This window comes from Heterocephalus glaber, unplaced genomic scaffold (genome assembly GCF_053883595.1).
Source record: "Heterocephalus glaber isolate CG9 unplaced genomic scaffold, H.glaber_assembly_v1.0 deba00001497, whole genome shotgun sequence".
Taxonomy (NCBI): Eukaryota; Metazoa; Chordata; class Mammalia; order Rodentia; family Bathyergidae; genus Heterocephalus; species Heterocephalus glaber.
The window spans coordinates 46,224,221-46,242,702 of NW_028258320.1; the positions used below are offsets into that span (position 1 = coordinate 46,224,221).

The following is an 18,482-nucleotide window of genomic DNA, read 5'->3' on the forward strand; positions in this document are numbered from 1 at the left end:
GGACAGTGAAGACACATTCACTGAAGGCCAAAATTGTAAAAGAGAAACTACCACACCCACATAGGATGAATAGCAGTAACTGATATTCTAAATAGGTATCAATCACCTGGGTAGGAGGGGGCCAAGGTCTTAACCCAGCCTTTTCAAGAAATATCCCTGACCCCCACCCCTACTGAAAATCCTTATAAACTTGCTGTGTGACTTGCTCCCCCACAAGACCCCCATTTAATCAATATTACCTGGGTGACTGTACTTGTAATCTTACTGGTTGGTCATGGTTTTGCCCTACCTCATACCCACCTTGTAAATTTCCATTGGGTCTTATAGTTTTGTCCCACTAGGTACCCACCTCACCACATGGCTTTGCTGTATAAAAAAAAATCCTTGAAAAGTGGGGTGGGCGGGCAACCCACTTTCCCATCCCTCTTCGGTCTCTCTTAGGCAGAAGCTTTCTTTCTCCCAATAAATTTTTCCTACTCTTAAAAAAAAAGAGGATGCATAACTGAAAATATACAGCCAAACACAAGTACAATATACAATATTCAGCTAAACAAGTATAATACAGGAATATGTCATTCTCAAGGTCATTTTTATTTTTATTTATTTATTTGTACTGGGGATCAAACTCAGTCCTTGTGCTTGCACAGCAGGCGGAGAAACCACTGAGCTAAATTCCCGGCCCTGTCATTCTCAAGTTTAAAGGATCATACATCTCAGCGTTTAAACTGATGTTTTTTCAAGAATCCAATAAAATACTACAAGTGTTTCACCAGTACTTCCAGGCTACTGTTAAAAAATTGGGGCAACTCTGTTTATAAATATGTGCATTAAGGCTGACCTAGACCTAACAAAGCTGAAACAAAAAGACTGCTTTCAGCATAAGAACAGTCTAATTCCACTCAGAAATTTCTAGTGTCACCAGGAAGAGTTCAAAAGGGCTGCCTGTGAGACTGAGAATCCAAAATGACTTAGTGTTAAGTTTCGGGTCCCTGGAGACAAAGTTATCCATCAGACTTAAAAATCAGACTTATCCTCACCTCTTTGCTCATATTCTATGGCATTTCACTTGGCCCTCCCCAATGAACCATTTTTGCCTACGCTAAGAAATCTAGAGGCAGTCTCAGTATTGAGACTGGAGGGGGAACCTCTAAGCAGAGCTTGCAGCTAGCTTACCACTCTCCACTGAAAGTTTTAGAGGAGCAGCTGCAGCAGCATACCAAGAGTACTGTCACTGTTACAATGCTATGCCTTCTAAAAAGTTAATATCACACAATGCGTATCCACAGTGATACAAATCTACATGCTCAAAATACTTTTTCCTCTCTGATTATGGTGATCACAGAAGAAAAGTAATTTTCTCATGTTACATTATCTTTAGAATCATTTCATTTCTGGCATGATTCATCTCAATTTTATGGGTACATTTTTTTTTACTTTGTCATAGCTTCATTTTGTTATTACTGCTACTTTCATTTCTATAACATAGCAAATTAAGAGAAAAGTTCTATAGTAAGACTGCCTAAATATGAATCTCACATTATCTTTTAGTAACAGCTGTGTGATCTCAGTCAAATTACTCAACTTCTCCAAGCTTAACTTTCCTTGTGCTAGAAAAGAAATAATAGTCCCTTTTATAGAGTTGATGTGAAAGATTAAAGAAGCCAATGTTCATAAAGCAAAAAACATGACACCTCACTTACATTAGCCCTTCTTATAGTAACACTTATTGCTTTAGTACTTTTAAGTAATTACTTTAACTTCAAACAACAATTTACAGTAATAGCAGTAAAAAAACAATGCATGACTTGCCTACTAATATCATCTATTACAGAGCTGTTTCCTATTTCTAAAAACTGAAGGTCTTTAGGAAGAGTTTCTCCATAAAAAACAAATTGCCAAAATATAACACTAAGATTTTGAAAAACAAAGCAAAAACTTGGATTCTAGGAAAAGTTATTCTCTAGTCGTTCATAAAGCTGAATAGTATACTCAGTATTAATTCAAAAATGACGAATTTAAGCCAATATTTAATGTAAAGTACAACCTCTTGGCAGATTTGAAATTTTTTTTATATTTAGGATTCAATCTATCTGAAATATATTATTCCCTAAAATATGAACTACTCTCCATAAATCTGAAGTTTTGGCCAATTATTTAAAGCTTCTGAGGTAAGTGAATTGCAAAGGTTATATATATTAAAGAAACAAAATAGAAACTACAGAGAAACAACTTTGTTGTGAATACATATTCATTTCAGTTCAACAAGCACTGATCGGGTTTCTTCCACATGCAAAGCTCTTTGTGTAGGCACAGTACTTCGAGAATTAAAAGGTTAAGTTAAAACCCAATCCTTACTCTTAAGGAACCTACTAAGAGAAGAAAAGCTATTTAGTATACAGTAAAATATTTAATACACAACTCAAGAGTTATTCTTTCTGCACAAATTTATTGCTTGTCCCTGAAATAGTAGGCATGAATACATTAAACTAGTGGTATGAAATACAACTAGAGAATAGGGTCATTCTGACAGAGGGCATCATGAAGTAGCATGAAGTACCTGAATCAGAACCACTGCCACCTATGTACCAGAAAATCTTTTGCTTTTTAGATGTTGTAGCCCTCTGAGCACAAGGTGATGGGACTACTTTTGGGAATATACAACTTCATTCAATTCAAAGACCTCGAATCAAAATTTCAAACAAATAATTTTATTAGGAAAAAAACCAGCATGTAAAGATAGGATACTAGTCTAGGACTTTTCTTTTAAGCAGTCATCCAGTTACTTTCTAACCTCAAACAAATTTTCCATCACTCTTTACCATTATTTATAATCCCTCCATTCCGTAGAATCTCCTAGATTTGGAGAGAAATGTGAAGTACTAATTTAGCAACTGTGTAATCCTGGTATTATAAGATCTAATTGAATGTTCAACCTTCCAAAAAAAGAAAAAAGAAACACCTGGTTCACTGTTAAACAGCTCTGAACTGAAAGTAACCTCTACTTAACTCTGTAATAGAACATAAGCTTTGTAACCAATCAAAATGTTCAGTAATGATAGTAGTAAGATTCAGCATGTGCAGAGAAATATAGTTTCAGGTTATTATTCATTATTTGCCTATAATAATATAGTATTTAAATTCTAATATAATGGAAATAAGCAAATATTTAATTATGATTGACTTAAAAGGTTTTAATGATTAAAACTATTCAAGAACTAAAAAGTAATAAAATATAAGCACTTACTCTGTATATAAATCTTCTATCATTGCAACAATAATAACAATGAGAGAGACAGCGAATATCTGACATCCAGAGCCAATGAGAGAGGAAAATATCAATGGGTGACTTGATGGTCGAAATACATCTCCATGCACCTGCTTCCATCCATACTCATCTCCTAGGTCTCTATCCTATTTAAATATATATATGTACAGAGAAAAAAACAACATTCAGAATCAAATTAAAACAGTCAATAGATTTTTAAAAATACAGTTTTGAGTTCTCTCCCTCCAAATTTACAGCTTTTCAAAGAGGCTAAAAATAATGAGAAGAGATATCTCATATTTAAAATGTCACTGCCAGAGGATTGCCACAAATTGAAGGCTAGCCTCGGCTATGCAGTGAGTTCAAGGCCAGCTTGAACAAAAAAGTGATCGCTTCAAAACACAAAAAACAAAACAAAAAACAGCCCCCAAATTAAAACAGCATATCCTTAATAAGATAATGTCAAAGTGCTAGAGTTCAGGAGGGTGACTGACTCCTGGTTGTGCTCAGATAATCTCAAAGAATGGAAGGACAGATTGGGGAGCAAAATGGAATGGTCATATTGGGAAAACACGGTACTCTCTTACAATTACTTTCAGACTCTATTCATGACTGTGGCTTTCTATAGCGGTTTTCTTGTTTTGTTTTTGAGACAGGTTCTCACTATGTAGTAGTTCACACTGGCTTTGAGCTATGTAGTCCAGGCTAGCCTCAAACTCTTGGCAATCCTCCTGCCTCTGCCTCCCAAGTGCTGGGATTATAGGCGTGTACCACCACTGCCAGGTCTATAGTGGTTTGTAAAAAGAAATCAGCTTTTCATAAGAAATGGCAGTCACTCAAGGTAATCTGTTTTTTTCTTTGGGAGGGAGTTAAGGTGGGAAAGATCCTGGTCAGGTATGTTTTGAGAAAGAACAAATATCTTACCTACCCTCTGATATGTCACAATACATTTTTAACATATTAAAATTTAAGTAGTTCCCAAACTTAAAGAGGAAGTATTCGTACACAGAATAGCCATTAATATTTTATAGAGCATGTTTTGTTCACAATTTAGAATACTTTAGAAAACAAATCTCTCCTCTGAACAACCTGAGCTAAAGGTAAATCTTTCCATCTACTCCCTGAATTTTATGCAATATTTAATAGTATTACAAAGATATTAATACAGGTCTATAACCTCCTAGTTGTAATTATGAAAACCAAGTTTACTTCATAAATTTTATGTGTCCTTATCTGATGCAAAACTTAAGCCTGAACTAACAAGAGGTTATTTATAGCTTGGTGGGGTTCACACCTATAATCCCAGCACTCTCAAGAGGCTCAGGAAGGAGAATCACATGTTCAATCCCAGCCTGGGAAATTTAGTGACTTAGCAAGATCCTGTCTCAAAATAAATGAGAAAGGGGTGAGGATGTAGCTCAGTGTGAAGGCCTTGGTTTGATCCCCAGGAGCACCCCCTAAAAAAGATTACTTTTACTGTTAATTTATCTAACTTAGGGTGAACATTCATATTTTACTGAAAAAAACATTAATATAGTTAATTAATGGGTGTGTTCCTGGACGCCCCTGGGAGTTTTACACATGCCTAAAACCTAAAAATTGTATTTTGAAAACTCATCTGGCCTCAGGACTGCATATAAGAAATTATGAACATATCAACATTCAAAATAACTGAGATAAACTGTTCCTATCAGTATAATGTGAAATGTTTACTCACCATATCATCCATTTCTTCTTCTTTACTGTACCGGGCATAATCTTTTCTTAAAGTCCTCATTAAAATCATTGAAACTAAGCCCACCAAGAAGATTACCATCATGAAGGAGTTGAAAATTGAAAACCAATGAATCTAAATCAATAGAAAATAAAATGTAATCAACATGAAATAGTCACAGGGATTACAGGTTTCATGATCACAACTAGATGTTTATGCAAACAAAAAAGATTTAAAATCTTCTATAAAACTCTAAACCTAAAAAATGTTGAGGATAAGTATTCACTTGTCAAAGAATTAGTTTTCTTTATGGTATGTTTCCACACATAGAAAACATGCTATCATCCACACAGAAGTTCCCAATCAAATTAACTGTACCAAAAAAGTACCATTTGGCTACATGGTGCATGCAATTCAGCATTACACAGAAAGAAGACAGGATCTAGAGTCAAACAGGCCCGGTTATTTTAACAGACTGTCAATTTCTAACTATGTAGTCACAGTTTTCTCATCTGAAGAATGGAGGAATTACAAATGATTTGTATGGTTTAATAACATACAAAAAGCATGTTATTGTGTCAGGTACAGAATAGTAGTTAACAGTAGCAACAATAAATGTTAGTTCTCTACCCCTAACTGAGCCACAGTCTGAAAATCTTAAAACACCACAATCAAGCCATCACACTTAGCCATCAGACTTAGGCCACCTTCCTGAATTATGTTTCACTTGCTTCCAGTTAATTCATCCTCTCCATTCTATCACCCTCATTATTCAATCCTCTCCAAATCAGTCACCCATGGTACACAAAACACCGAAGTATCCCTTAGTTCCTCAATGTTCTCCTCAGTTTGATTTTACCCACACATTAGTCACAAAAGTATGTCCAGACTCTGGTCCATAATCACAAAGTACTACTGTGTCTCTGTGTGCATATCAGAATTTGGTGCATCTGACTTGAACTTGGTCTGTGACACTGTCCTGTTATTCCTTTACTTACATTTCAGTTACCAAAAGATCCTTAAGGATTGCTCTGAAATTTCTCTTCTCTTCAAGGTCCCAACACCATCCTCTCTCCTGTCTTCTACCACCCAGAAGGACACAATTTTTGTTCAAGTAGCTTTTTTTTTTCCTTTGACAAGGTCTCACTATGAGGTTCAGGCTGGCCTCAAACTCACAGGGATCCTCCCAGCTTCCTGAGTGCTGGGACTGATTACAGGCTTAGGCCACCATGCCTGGTTATTCAAATATCCTTCTAAACTTTCATTCCTCCTGTCAATCTCCTAGAAGCAATTTCCCTTCTGAAGTCAATCTTTCTTCTATGCCAGTGGTGAACCTATGGCACAAGTGCTGCAGCAGGCACACAGATCCCTCTCTGTTGGCCTGTGAGCCAAGTCACCCCATCAGAGCAGCATTCAGGTTTAACTGCAGCCTTGGCAACTTTGCAATAAATAAGTGGGTTTTGGTCTGCAGTTTGGGCACTCAGTCTCTAAACGGTTTACCATCGCTGCTCTAGGTTATAGATCTCATTCACTTTGAGGTGTTTTCCCCCCTCTTATTTTGCTCCCCTAAACCTTCACCTTTCTCCACCATTAACAATCTCCAAAGGTCTTCAATTATAACAGTATCTACCCTTGGAGTTGTCATAAAGTTTAAATAGGATAATAACCACAAAGGATAGTGGCAGGCATATCCAAAACACTGAAACAGAATCTGAAAGTTAGTGTTATTATTATCATCTTTCAAAATATCTGACTTTCTGTTCTCTCATTCTTCTGATCTTTGGTCTCATCTCCCTTTCAATGTCAACACTTTTCAAATAATTACATGTTCCATTCCTTTCCTCACTTCCTCCAAAATACAATGCATGTTACTTTTGTCCTCCCCAAATTTATCTCAAAGGCCTGCAATGAACTTCTAAACGGATTCAGCAGTCAATCATCCATTCCCTCTCCTTGATCTCTCTGCCACACTGACCTTCCTTAACACCTTCCCATCCGACCTCCCCTCTTTCATCTTCTATGCCTTTCCTCCCATCCTCTTTGAACTTCTCCAAAAGTCCCAGGCTTTAGTACTCTGCTGTGACCGCTTGGACTCTCAGAACTTATAAGGAGCATTGTAATGATGACACCCTCCACTCCTTGTCCCCACCCTGCCCTAATCTCTAGCCTGCCCTCTCTCTCATGTTTCAGACCTTTGTTAACTACAATAATTTACACTTGAATACCTTTCTGGAATTTCAAATTCAGACTGCCTGAATGATTACAGTAAACTTATAATCTTCCCTCACATATAGCACTCACTTCTGATTCTCTAATTTCTGCTAATGGTATTACCCTTTCTGAAATATCATGTTCATACATCACTTCTCCAAAACTTAAGAGTGATATACCCTACTTCTTTCATATCAAAGTTAAACTATTTCCCTAATAGTCTATATTCCACATGACCATGGTCAACTCATCTTCTCTAGTCAACCTTTCTTTCCATTATACTATATATCCTAAACAGGCCTATTCCTGTTCAGCGACCCACAAATACAGCTTACTAACTTTCATCTTTTTATTTTTTCATAATTTCTTCTCAATGGGACCTACTTCTATCCTTCATAAATTTTACCTACTCTTTAAATTCCAACTTCAGCAGTGCTCTTATCTCCATAAAACCTCCCATCTACATTTTCCAGTTCTTCACAAAAATCTTCCTGCTCTAAAATTCTACATGCCAATCTACAGAAAACAATATACAGTTTATTGTCCTGCATAATTATGAGAGATTTTAACTAACTAGGGCTAATGTGCTGAGGAGGTGCACCACGGTGAAGGGCAGTTCTGGCTCTGCTACCTGCACTGAGGCTTCAAGGAAAGGACACAACTCTATAGCTCTTCCTGAAAAGAAGGCAGACAATTGATTCTGCCTTTATAAAATCATCTTTCTTCTTTGATACCGGGGATCAAACTCGGGTCCTTGTGCTTGCACAGCAGGTGGTGAAACCACTGAGCTAAATCCCCGGCCCAAAATCATTTTTCTTTAATCAACTATTTATTTATTGAACATCTACCAAAATCATATAGGAAACAATGAATAAATTATATTTTTAAATGTCTGCCCCTAAAGGGTATATGAATTTATCATAAAAGTGTCTCCTAAGATTTATAAAAGCACTCTATAATGACAAGACTTTTCCAAGGATTTCATTTTGTTCCCATTTAGGAAATTAATAACCTAGAAAAAGTTTTTGAAAAAAGAAAAATATAATATATCTTCTTTTAGCCAATTAATCAAATTTTTAAAGAGAAATTTTATTGTTATATTTAGTAATAAGAAAGATACACTTGGGAGCCGGGAAATTAGCTCAGTGGTTCCACCGCATGCCTTGCAAGCACAAGGACCCAAATTCGATCCCCAGTACCAAAAAAAGAAAGAAAGAAAGATACACCTAAAATGCTAAACTTTCTAACATGGACAAAAATGGAGATCATTATGTTAAGTGAAATAAGCCAGGCAAAGAAAGACAAGTATCACAGGTCGGGGAGGGGGTGGGGGTACTGTGTAATCTCAGCATTCTGGGAGGCTGAGGCAGAAGCATCACAAGTTTGAGCCCAGGCTGGGCATTTTAGTGAGTCCTTGTCTCGAAATAAAAACTAAAAAATGGGGAAGGGTGTATGTGTGTGCGTGTGTGTGTGGCTATTAGTGCAAAGCCCTTAGGTTCACTCCCCAGTAATGTAAAAATGAAAAAAAAGAAATATTGCATGATCTCACTCATACATGGAATCTAAAAACGTTGATCTCTCATAAATGGAGAGGAGAATGGTGGCTACCAGAGGGAGGGTGAGGAGAGTAGGAGCAGAAAAGGATGGAAAAAATTGATTAATAGGTGCAAGTTACATTACATGAGAGCAAGAAGTTCTTATATGCCATTATATTGTAGGGTGACTACGGATAACAATAATGTACTATATTTCTCCCATCCAAGTAGTAACCAGGCCCGATCCCGCTTAGCTTCCAAGATCAGAAGAGATCGGGCGCGTTGAGGGTGGTATGGTCATACACAATGTACTATGTTACTAAAAGGACTTCAAATGTTTGCACCATAAAGAAATGATAAATGTCTGAAGAGAGATTTTTACCCTGACTCAAACACTACACAATGTATACACGTATTATAACATCACATGGTACCTAATAAATACGTATTTTATGTTTATGTTTCAGGTAAAAATAAATCTAAATTTTCAAACTGCAAACTTTTCTAATACAGCTATCTTCTAATCTAAGATACAAATTTTAAACCAAAACCTATTAAAATCCAATACCAATGGACTGACACTTACATTCCTTTATTCTAAAAATTTGGAAATGTAGTATGATTTTGCAATTTTTACCCCAGGAAAAACATTTCCTAAAAATAATAAAGAATCCTGGCATCACAAAGCGGTCACTGACCCTAACTGCTGCACTCCAGCACCCCCTAGTGTTACTAATGCTAGAACCGTACCCTCCATCCGTCACCAATTTTGGACAGAACTGGAGATGAACAACAAAATATACTAATACCACTGCCTCACCTGCTGCGTGCCAACCCCAAACTAAATGTCTTATGAACAGCATCAAAGAGAAACTTCCCTATAACTCTGCATGCTATTAGGATCCTTCCTCCACTATTAAGGAAAAAGAAGCTGAAAATCTCAGTCATTTGACCAGGTCAGTGAATGGCAGGGCCAGAATTGGATTTAGCTGTGCTTCTAGTCAATGAGTTAGAAACAAATGCTACACTTACACAGCAGATTCCATCCTCTCCCACCTTCTTCAGAAAAACACTATGATAACTCCCTCCTCTTTCACCTGCCTTGATAGTTTTATACTCACCACTAACCCCACTGGCAAATAAACATATTTTTCTTATATCTTAAAAGAAATCTCCTGACTCTGTCTTCTCTACAGGCCACTACACCATTTTTTGGCTCCCTCTTACGGCCAAACTCATCACAAGATCGTACTTCCACAGTTCATGCCTATAATCTCAAGACTCTGGGAAGCTGAGGCAGGAGGATCACAAGTTGGAGCCAAGCCTAAGTAACTTAACGAGATCAGGTCTCAAAAGTAAAAAAGGCTGAGATGCAGCTCAGTGCAAAGGCCCCAGATTTAATCCTTATCACAAAAAAGAAACAAACAAAACCTGTACTTCCTGTCACCAATCCTCTCCCCTATTACAGTAGGCTCCATTCAGATTTTTACCCATTGTTACACTAAAGTCACACTTTGTCAGGTTCACCAATAACTTTAAATGACTCCAATAGTCACTTTTCAGTATGCATCATCATATGCTATAGTTTGGATCAGGAATGTTCCCCAGAGGCTCATGTGTTGAAGGCTCAGTGTCCAATCTAGCAATACTGTATGTGAGATGGTGGAAACTTTGAGAGACAGGGCCTAGTGGGAAGTCTCCAATCATTGGAGGGTATTGCCTCAAAAGCAAATTGTGAGACTTTTCTCAAAGGGAACAGTTAGACTCTATCCCTTTTTGTATCTCTCTTGATTCTCTGCCAAAAGGTGAGTAGCTTTGCTCTACCACATGCTTCCCACCATGATACACTGCCTCACCAGAGACTCCAAGCATTATGGCCAACTAATCATGGACTGAAACTTTCTCTCTGTAAGCTGATTATCTCACTTATTTCATTAGAGTAAAAGAAAGCTGACTAAACACATCATACTGATACACCAGCTACCATTTAGAATTAATTTCTCTATTCTCCATAATTGCTTTGTTCTCTTGGCTTTCAAAATACCATACATTTTTATATTTTTTCTTCAAAGTCTTTAACTAGGTTAGTTAAAGTTAGTTTTCTCCCTCAACTCTTATTACTGACCCCAGGAACTCTCCCTTACAATGATCCCCCAACCCTTTTGCATTCAAGAGTAAAATCCAAAGTATTTATAGTGGCCATGGATCATCTGGTTCCTACTACCCTTCTGACTTAATCTTCCTCCTATCCCTCAAATAACTACAAGTGTGTTCCCACTTTTAACAGGCTTTCCAATGGTGTTGTCTCCAATATCTTTTCCTTCAGATATCTACATTTCTTATTTCCCTCAACTTTCAAGCTTCTGCTCACAAGTTCCTCTTAAAGACTCAGCCTATCAGTTTTAAAACTGCAATTCACTACGCCTGTGATAGTCTTGCTCTACTGCTCTTTTCTTGTTCAATGTACTTCAAGCACAGTCTACGTTACTTATGAGAATAGAACGTAAGCTCCAAGAGGGCATAGATCTTTGTCTTTTATTTTCTAATGTGACCTGTTTACCTAGGACACTGCTTGGCACACAACACATGCTCAATTAAGGACTCGGGATTTAGCTCAGTGGTTTCGCCACCTGCTGCACAAGCACAAGGACATAAGTTCGATCCGCAGTACAAAAAAAGACATTTCTAAAACACATGCTCAATTAATGGGTACTGAAAAATAAACATGGTACACTCTTCTGCAGTAAAAATGCTAGAAGGCAATGTTTCCTCCAAGTCCTCAATACCCAATGGGATTAAAAAAACAAGACAGATGTGAAGTTCCAATAGGGAATACCTGTTGAGAGCCCTCACATTCTCAAATATTATCTAAACTTCAAGCTGGTCTGTGACCATACCTGTAACTGGATTCCTAGACTGAGGACTAAGACTAATTATACCTGAGGAGCATCCATGCATGAAGAGAAATGGAGGAGAAAAGTGTATCTCCAATAGAAGTGAGCTAAATCCTTCAGTGAGAATTAAATCCCATATAGCTTAATTTTTTTTAAATCCTAGGACCCTGAGGAAGATTATAATTAGTAATAAGCTCTAGTGGAACCTAGAAGCACTGACATAAATCTGAGACCATAAAATCTTATGGACCAAATCAAAACTAGGTAATAAACTTCAAAATTCCAGCTCAAAGATTGTATCAAAAGAAAGATGAAGTAATTCAGGAAGATATTCAGAAAAATAGATATATCCCCTTATACTTTATAAATTTTTTATCTCTATCCTCAAAGAAAGGAACCACCAAAATAAGGCCTATATTTGTTGTGATAAGCCAAAGCTACCTATGCACAACTGGTACCAATGCCACCAATGCCAGCGAGAGCTGAGATCCAGCTTTTTTCTGTTGGTGGGAGGTTAGGGATGTGGGAGGCATTTCTTTCCAGTCTTGATGTTCCTTTTTTTTTTTTCCTTTCTTTCTTTTTTTGGTTTTTGAGACAGGAACTTGCTATGTAGCTCAGGCTGGCCTTGAACTCATTATGTAGACCAGGGTGGCCTCAAACTCACAGCAATCCTCTTGCCTCAGCCTCCTGAGTGCAGGGATTATAGGCATGCATCACCATGCTTAGCTTGATGTTCCTTTCGATGTAGAAAAATTTCCTCCTGCAAAAATTCATAGCCTCACTCCAATCTCTCATTCATTCCATTACAATGGATGCATTCTGCTGTTTCTTCACACTGTAAGTTTTATAAGGGCAGGTGCCCCTATCAGGAAGCCTATAATAGTCCAACACTGAATATGTTAACTCTAATTCTAAGCTTCAGTAGCAAGAAGCCCATCTGACCATGGATATAAGCTACAATCTCAAATATTAGTATCATTAGTAATAAAAGTGTTATTTTGGTCTCCCACATAGTGTACTGTTCATGTATGTCTTAATTGGTTTAAAACATAGCACAATGGGGTTGGGGATTTAGCTCAGTGGTGCTGCGCCTGCCTCATAAGCATAAGGTCCTGAGTTTGATCCCCAGTACCGGGGGTGGGGTGGGGTGTGGAAAACATAGCACAATGAAGGCAACCTTTTGACTGTTCCTCTAAAACTCCCTTACCACCCTTATGACTCAAAGCTCTCATCTGAAATCACCATTAACTGAATCTTGAAATCCATATCCCCAAGTCCCTTATGTAAAAGAGATGCTCAGTGTTTGTGAAACTGATTTGCATACATATACAATGTCTTAAAATATATGGGACTATTTACCTACCCTATGTTGAAAAAAAGATGGATCAAGATATTTGTCAAATCGATCTTCAAATTTTACATCTGATTTTTTCCACTTTACCTGAAAAAAATTTTCATTTGAAAGTCAAGACTAGTAAACAAATGAATAATTCGATGACAAAAGTCTGTGTAAAATTCAGCTGTATACACTCAGAATTAAAATTAAGTACAGAAATGGCAAAAGTTACTGACAGTTTGAGAAGTTGAAACAAGTATGACAAAACTAACTAAATTTCTTTTTTATGTATTAACAAAACTCACAACTTTCCTTAGAGGAATCATTTCAGTTTTCAAGGACTATCATTATTTTTGGCTGACATACCCTGACCTGATAGTTGTACGAAGAACTAAATTAATAGAAGCTCACGTCACAAGTGTTTAAACTAATTAAAATAAAAATCTGTACATCTTTATCTTCAGAGCACATTATTTTTATTACCAAAAGTCAACATTCTCTGTAAGTTTAGTTATATAAATATTATTTGCACTAGGTACACATACATAAAGCTTTAAAAACTTCCAAAATTGGCTACAAGTGATGCACTCAATTCCAGCTACCAGGACAGTAACTGGCAAAGAGGCTACCTACACTGGATTTCTCTTATTCTATCACTGTTTTTTTTTTCTTTGGTACCGGGGATTGAACTCAGGACCTTGCACTTTTGAGGCAGGCGGTGGGTTTGAGGCAGGCAGCGGAACCACTGAGCTAAATCCCTGGCCCTCTTTCTACCACTTTTAAGCCTAACACAACATAATAAATTTGACAGCTGCTAAACAGCCCTGACAAGCTCTTACTCTGCAAAAGTACATCTTTCCAAAAGATAAAGCAAACCACAGTAAATTATTTCATTCCAGCAACTTTCATCTCTATCTGCAAGAGTAAAACAAAAAACAAAATAAAAAAAAACTAAAAATGTTTCAAGTATTGTGATCTAAATGTGTAACCATTAAATACATGGCTTGGGTTAGTTGACCTGCCCAATTACAATGGTAAATGTTGTCAGAACAATGGTCAGTCCTACAAATGCATTACTAGTAACTAATACCACAGACCTGAAACACATCTCCTTGCTTTTAAGAGGCTTATACTAAGGATATATAGTTTTAATATAGTATTCTGTTACATGCAATTTCACACTACATTTTCATTTACTTTTTTTCTGTTTTTTTGAGACAGGGTCTCACTATGTAGTTCAGGCTGGTCTTCAACTCACTATGTAGGTGGGGCTGGCCTCGAATTTGCAATGATCCTCCTCCCTCAGCCTCCTGAATGCTGGGATTACATGCCTGTACCGTCATGCCCAGCTCTACATTTTCATTTACTAAAGCTCCAAAACACAATCACAAACACTTCTTCCTACATACTATATTTTAATACTTACCGAATATGACATCTGTATTTTAGTATTTGGAACCAGCTTCACCTTTCCTTCACTAGTTAGATTAACATCAACAATTCGATTTCCATTAAAACCTATTTCAAGTTTTTTATAGGTCCAAAGATAGTAATCTTCTCCATTTTCGTCTGCTTCACCAACAATACCTATAAAAGAAAAAAATACTTCATAGAAGATAGTATCACTTAGGATTGAAAACATTCCAAAGCTATAAATTTATTAAAAATTTTTATACTGGTTTGACTAGTACTTAACAAACACCATGGACATTTCCAGACACACCGTGGTGAAAAAATGATGAAAGCTCAGCATAAGTGGTCATAAATTTGATCCTCCATGTTCACACTTTGTCATTACTATTACCTCCACAGCAACAATTGTCACTTTATACGTCCATACTCCTTAACATCTCAAAATTTTAAGGAAATGAGATATCACCATTTACCAAGGTTACCCAGCTACTAGTGATCAAGCTATAATTATAACCAAGGTTTACAGAGGCTCAGTCCACTGCTTTCTCCAATAACCTATCATCTACCTGTTCCTACAAAGATGCCTGTGCATGTATGCCCCTCTAACCCACATGTGTATATGACCAATACTTAAAATATGCCTCCTCTTTGTGCCTCAGGCATGGAACCTGTCTCTGGGAAATCATCAAATTGGAACAAGTGTTGAAGATAAAATGGTAATGAGGCAATAGCTTAAAATGATCGCTTTAATCATGATTTGAGCTATTAGAAGGTGTGAGATCTTCAAGCTGTCAGCTATTTGCCCGGTGTTCCCCACTAAAGTCTACACTTTCCAAGAGCTTTATGTTCTACAAATTACTTCTCAGGGCCTTTTCTTTATGGTCAATGCATCCCATTAAAAAATGAGGGAAAAATAATTTCTTATAAAGGGTTATTTGTTAATTAAACAAAGTGAGTCCCTAACTGGTACAAATTCAAGGAGTAAGTTTTGCTGCTTGGGGTTGTAGAGGAATAAGAAAATCCTAATAATTAATTTCATTAAACTGTATTTACTTATCTACTCTGAAAACCAGACTTTGAGGGTAAAGACACCAAAGCTTTTCTCTAAGATGGTTTTGAAAGATTCTGAAAACTTTACTCCCCCTAAAAGTCAGATTGTAATATTTTTCTGGTAAGGATTCTCCATGGTTCAGCTGTTCTAAGACATGCAAATATCTTCCCAAACATTGCAGACCCTGAAATTCTAGGGCTAAATATTTTTATTCTAAGGCAAGAAAGCACAGTTGTCACTGTTGCTAAAAGAGATATATTGTAGTGACAGGAAGAAAAAAAGGAAAGAAAAGAAAACCTGAGGATTCAGACAAGAAACTTATAAGCAATAGAAAAGACATGGGAGAAACCTGCTCTCTTACCAAAAATGAAGAAAGCCTAGCCTACTGGATTCTCCTGATCTACAGACTCAAAAATCTTCAGTAAATAGTTGGCAAATCTTCATGCTATCCCCCCAGAGATGATCACAAAAATACCTGTGTTGCCATAACACTAATTACAATCATTATATGAAATGCTTACTATATATCTAACATACAAGATAGTAACAATGATGCATGTACAATTATCTTCTGGGATGAACTATCTTACAAATTTCATCCAAGTACAATATTAAACTCTGATCTGATATGTTCAGGGCTTCAGTTTGCTTCTCATGAGCATCAACAGTCTGCTAACAATTTTAAGAATTAGAAGAATATGAATGATAGCATATATAACAGCAGATGCCAGGAGCATAAGGGGGAGGTGGGATTATGAAGAGAAAAATGTTGACTATCTAGTTGGCTAAGCTTTGTATTTTAAAGAATTTAATCAAGTGTTATGTGTTAAAGAAATGTAAAGAGCCATACTTCTTCTTCTCTATGGTATGGATAAGCAAGACTACAACAAAAATTTTTTAAGTATTGAAAGTTTCAGAGAATAGCAGGAACTAGTAAAACAAGCCATTTGAGAAATTATCATATCCAAAAACCACACCACAGTACTGAATGAAAAAAAGCAGAATTAAACTTTAAAATTCTATTTACATAGTCCCTTTCAAAGAACAAGTTAATATAAAGTGTGACAAAATTGGAAGCAAAAGATATTTCAGATTATTCCAAGCACCTTTTAATTCCTAGAATCTTAAAAACTTAATACTGTATACAAGTTATATTTTGAAGGAGCTTCATGTAAAGCTTGGCAATAGCCAAAGTCCTTCAAGTAAAAGGGAACTATAAGATCAGTATTAAAATCATTTTATGGAGGACAGTAAAAACAGTGACATCATGATCCAGTGTATAATTACCTTAACAGAGTCATAATATGAATGTTGTTCATTATGCAAATACTTCTCAATCTTAAATATTACGTATAATACTTACCCCATATAGGTAAGTCATCTATGTACATCTGGTACCAATAGTGATTTTTGATAGCATATACAAATGCATCTCTTTTTTCTTTATCTAAGTCAATTTCACAGTAAGTAGCTGGCATAACATCATCTGCATAAAATAAAAATTGCAAATTAGCCCACTGGCTTGCAAAACAGTCATAAGAAAACACAAGAAAAAAACCCCAGTATTTCCTGAAGTTAAAATTTCTATGTATAATAGTTGAGTTTGGGTGATAAATACATGGGGGTTCAGTATACTATCTTTTCCTCTTATGTATCTTTGTATTTGTCTTACAATAAAAGAATTTTAACAATATTTTCAAAGATTATCTTTACCTAAGTGAAAAAATTCCCTACATAAAATAATTTTTACAATATCGATCAAGTAACATTAAAACAAATTGATTTAAAAAAATAAAAATAAAAAGCTTAATATGATTTGGTTTCCATTAACAAATATGAAATCTGACAAATATGATCCTAAACAGAGAGGTAATAATGTCTAGAAGATTTCTGAGATTAACATTCACTTTAACATTCTTAGAAATACAAGGGCCATAGATTCTATGAGGAATCCCAGTGATTCTTCATAATTAGATTCAAAGGTATCATTGTTCCTAAATTACTTGAAAGTCTTCCTACAAATGAATCATTTCCACTCTTAACTACTTTCAAAAATACCATTATTAATCTGTTCAGATGGTCTTTAGCTTGTAAGTCTGTTTCAAAAATATGCTTATGTTTCTAACAAAACAAAATCCCTAAACCTACAAATACTCTAAATGGCAAGCAAACAGATTAAACTATTTGGTATATGTTATGGCTTGTGTCTAGATGTCCCCCGCAAAGCCTCATTTGGATGAGGCAGGATTTTCTTCTTCAGAAGTATCTGAACCTGGAATGTGCGATGCTGGGTTAAGGACATGTGATTACTAAACCACTAGGTGTGAGTGATTAGTTTGGCACTGCCCTAGTCCTGGTAGTCTGAATAAGATAAAAGGGGCAGAAAGACGCTGTTAAACTCTCTTTTTACTTTTGTGCCTTGTGTGCACCATGTTGTTTCTGCTCTGCCATGCCTGTTTGTCATCCCTGTCTTGGAGTCAACTGATTATGGACTGAAACCTCTACAAACTGTAAGCCAAATAAACCTCTTCCCTTCTAACTTTGGGTGTCGGGTATTCTGTCTCAGCAATGAGAGAAAACGGTAAGTAACACAGTGTATTACTTAAGCAATAGGAAAAAAAATAAGTCAATCTTAACAGGAATAAAAAAGTACAGTTTTGTTTTAAATTCTCTTAAATTATAATACCGGTTATTTAGAACTCAAATGCAACTTTCCTGAACCTTAATCTTAAAAACTGATTAAAACTTCAACCTCAACTGTAGTTGAATCACCAATTTTATGGCTACCTCTCACATTACTTTTCCCATTTTCTTTTTTGGTACTGGAGATTAAACCCAGGACCTCGCACTTGCTAGGCAGGTGCTATCCCCCTGAGCTACATCCTCAGCCCTCTCACATTATTTTTTTTTTTTTTAGTATGTTTGCAGTACATGCAGTTTACAGTCATCTTGGGAAGTGGGTACATGTACATACCACAACCTGTTTCCTTTTTTAATCCCCTTCACCCCTCTTCAAATTTCCTATCTCAGATTTTCATTCTTATTGATATTAATCTTAGCTCA

The 18,482-nt window shown here is 36.3% G+C and overlaps 1 protein-coding gene across 5 annotated transcripts in view; it reads right to left on the reverse strand.

Moving 5' to 3' along the window:
* Nucleotides 1–18,482, reverse strand: part of Tm9sf3 (transmembrane 9 superfamily member 3) — a 78,502-nt gene that overhangs the window by 42,660 nt on the left and 17,360 nt on the right. For all 5 annotated transcript variants that reach the window (XM_004838577.4, XM_021253131.2, XM_021253130.2 and 2 more), the window contains 5 exons: nucleotides 16,783–16,905; nucleotides 14,382–14,542; nucleotides 12,983–13,060; nucleotides 4,983–5,114; nucleotides 3,245–3,411 (listed from right to left, as the gene is read on the reverse strand). In XM_004838577.4, coding sequence (XP_004838634.1) covers nucleotides 3,245–3,411; nucleotides 4,983–5,114; nucleotides 12,983–13,060; nucleotides 14,382–14,542; nucleotides 16,783–16,905 — 661 coding nt within the window. The remainder of the gene's footprint in view (nucleotides 1–3,244; nucleotides 3,412–4,982; nucleotides 5,115–12,982; nucleotides 13,061–14,381; nucleotides 14,543–16,782; nucleotides 16,906–18,482) is intronic.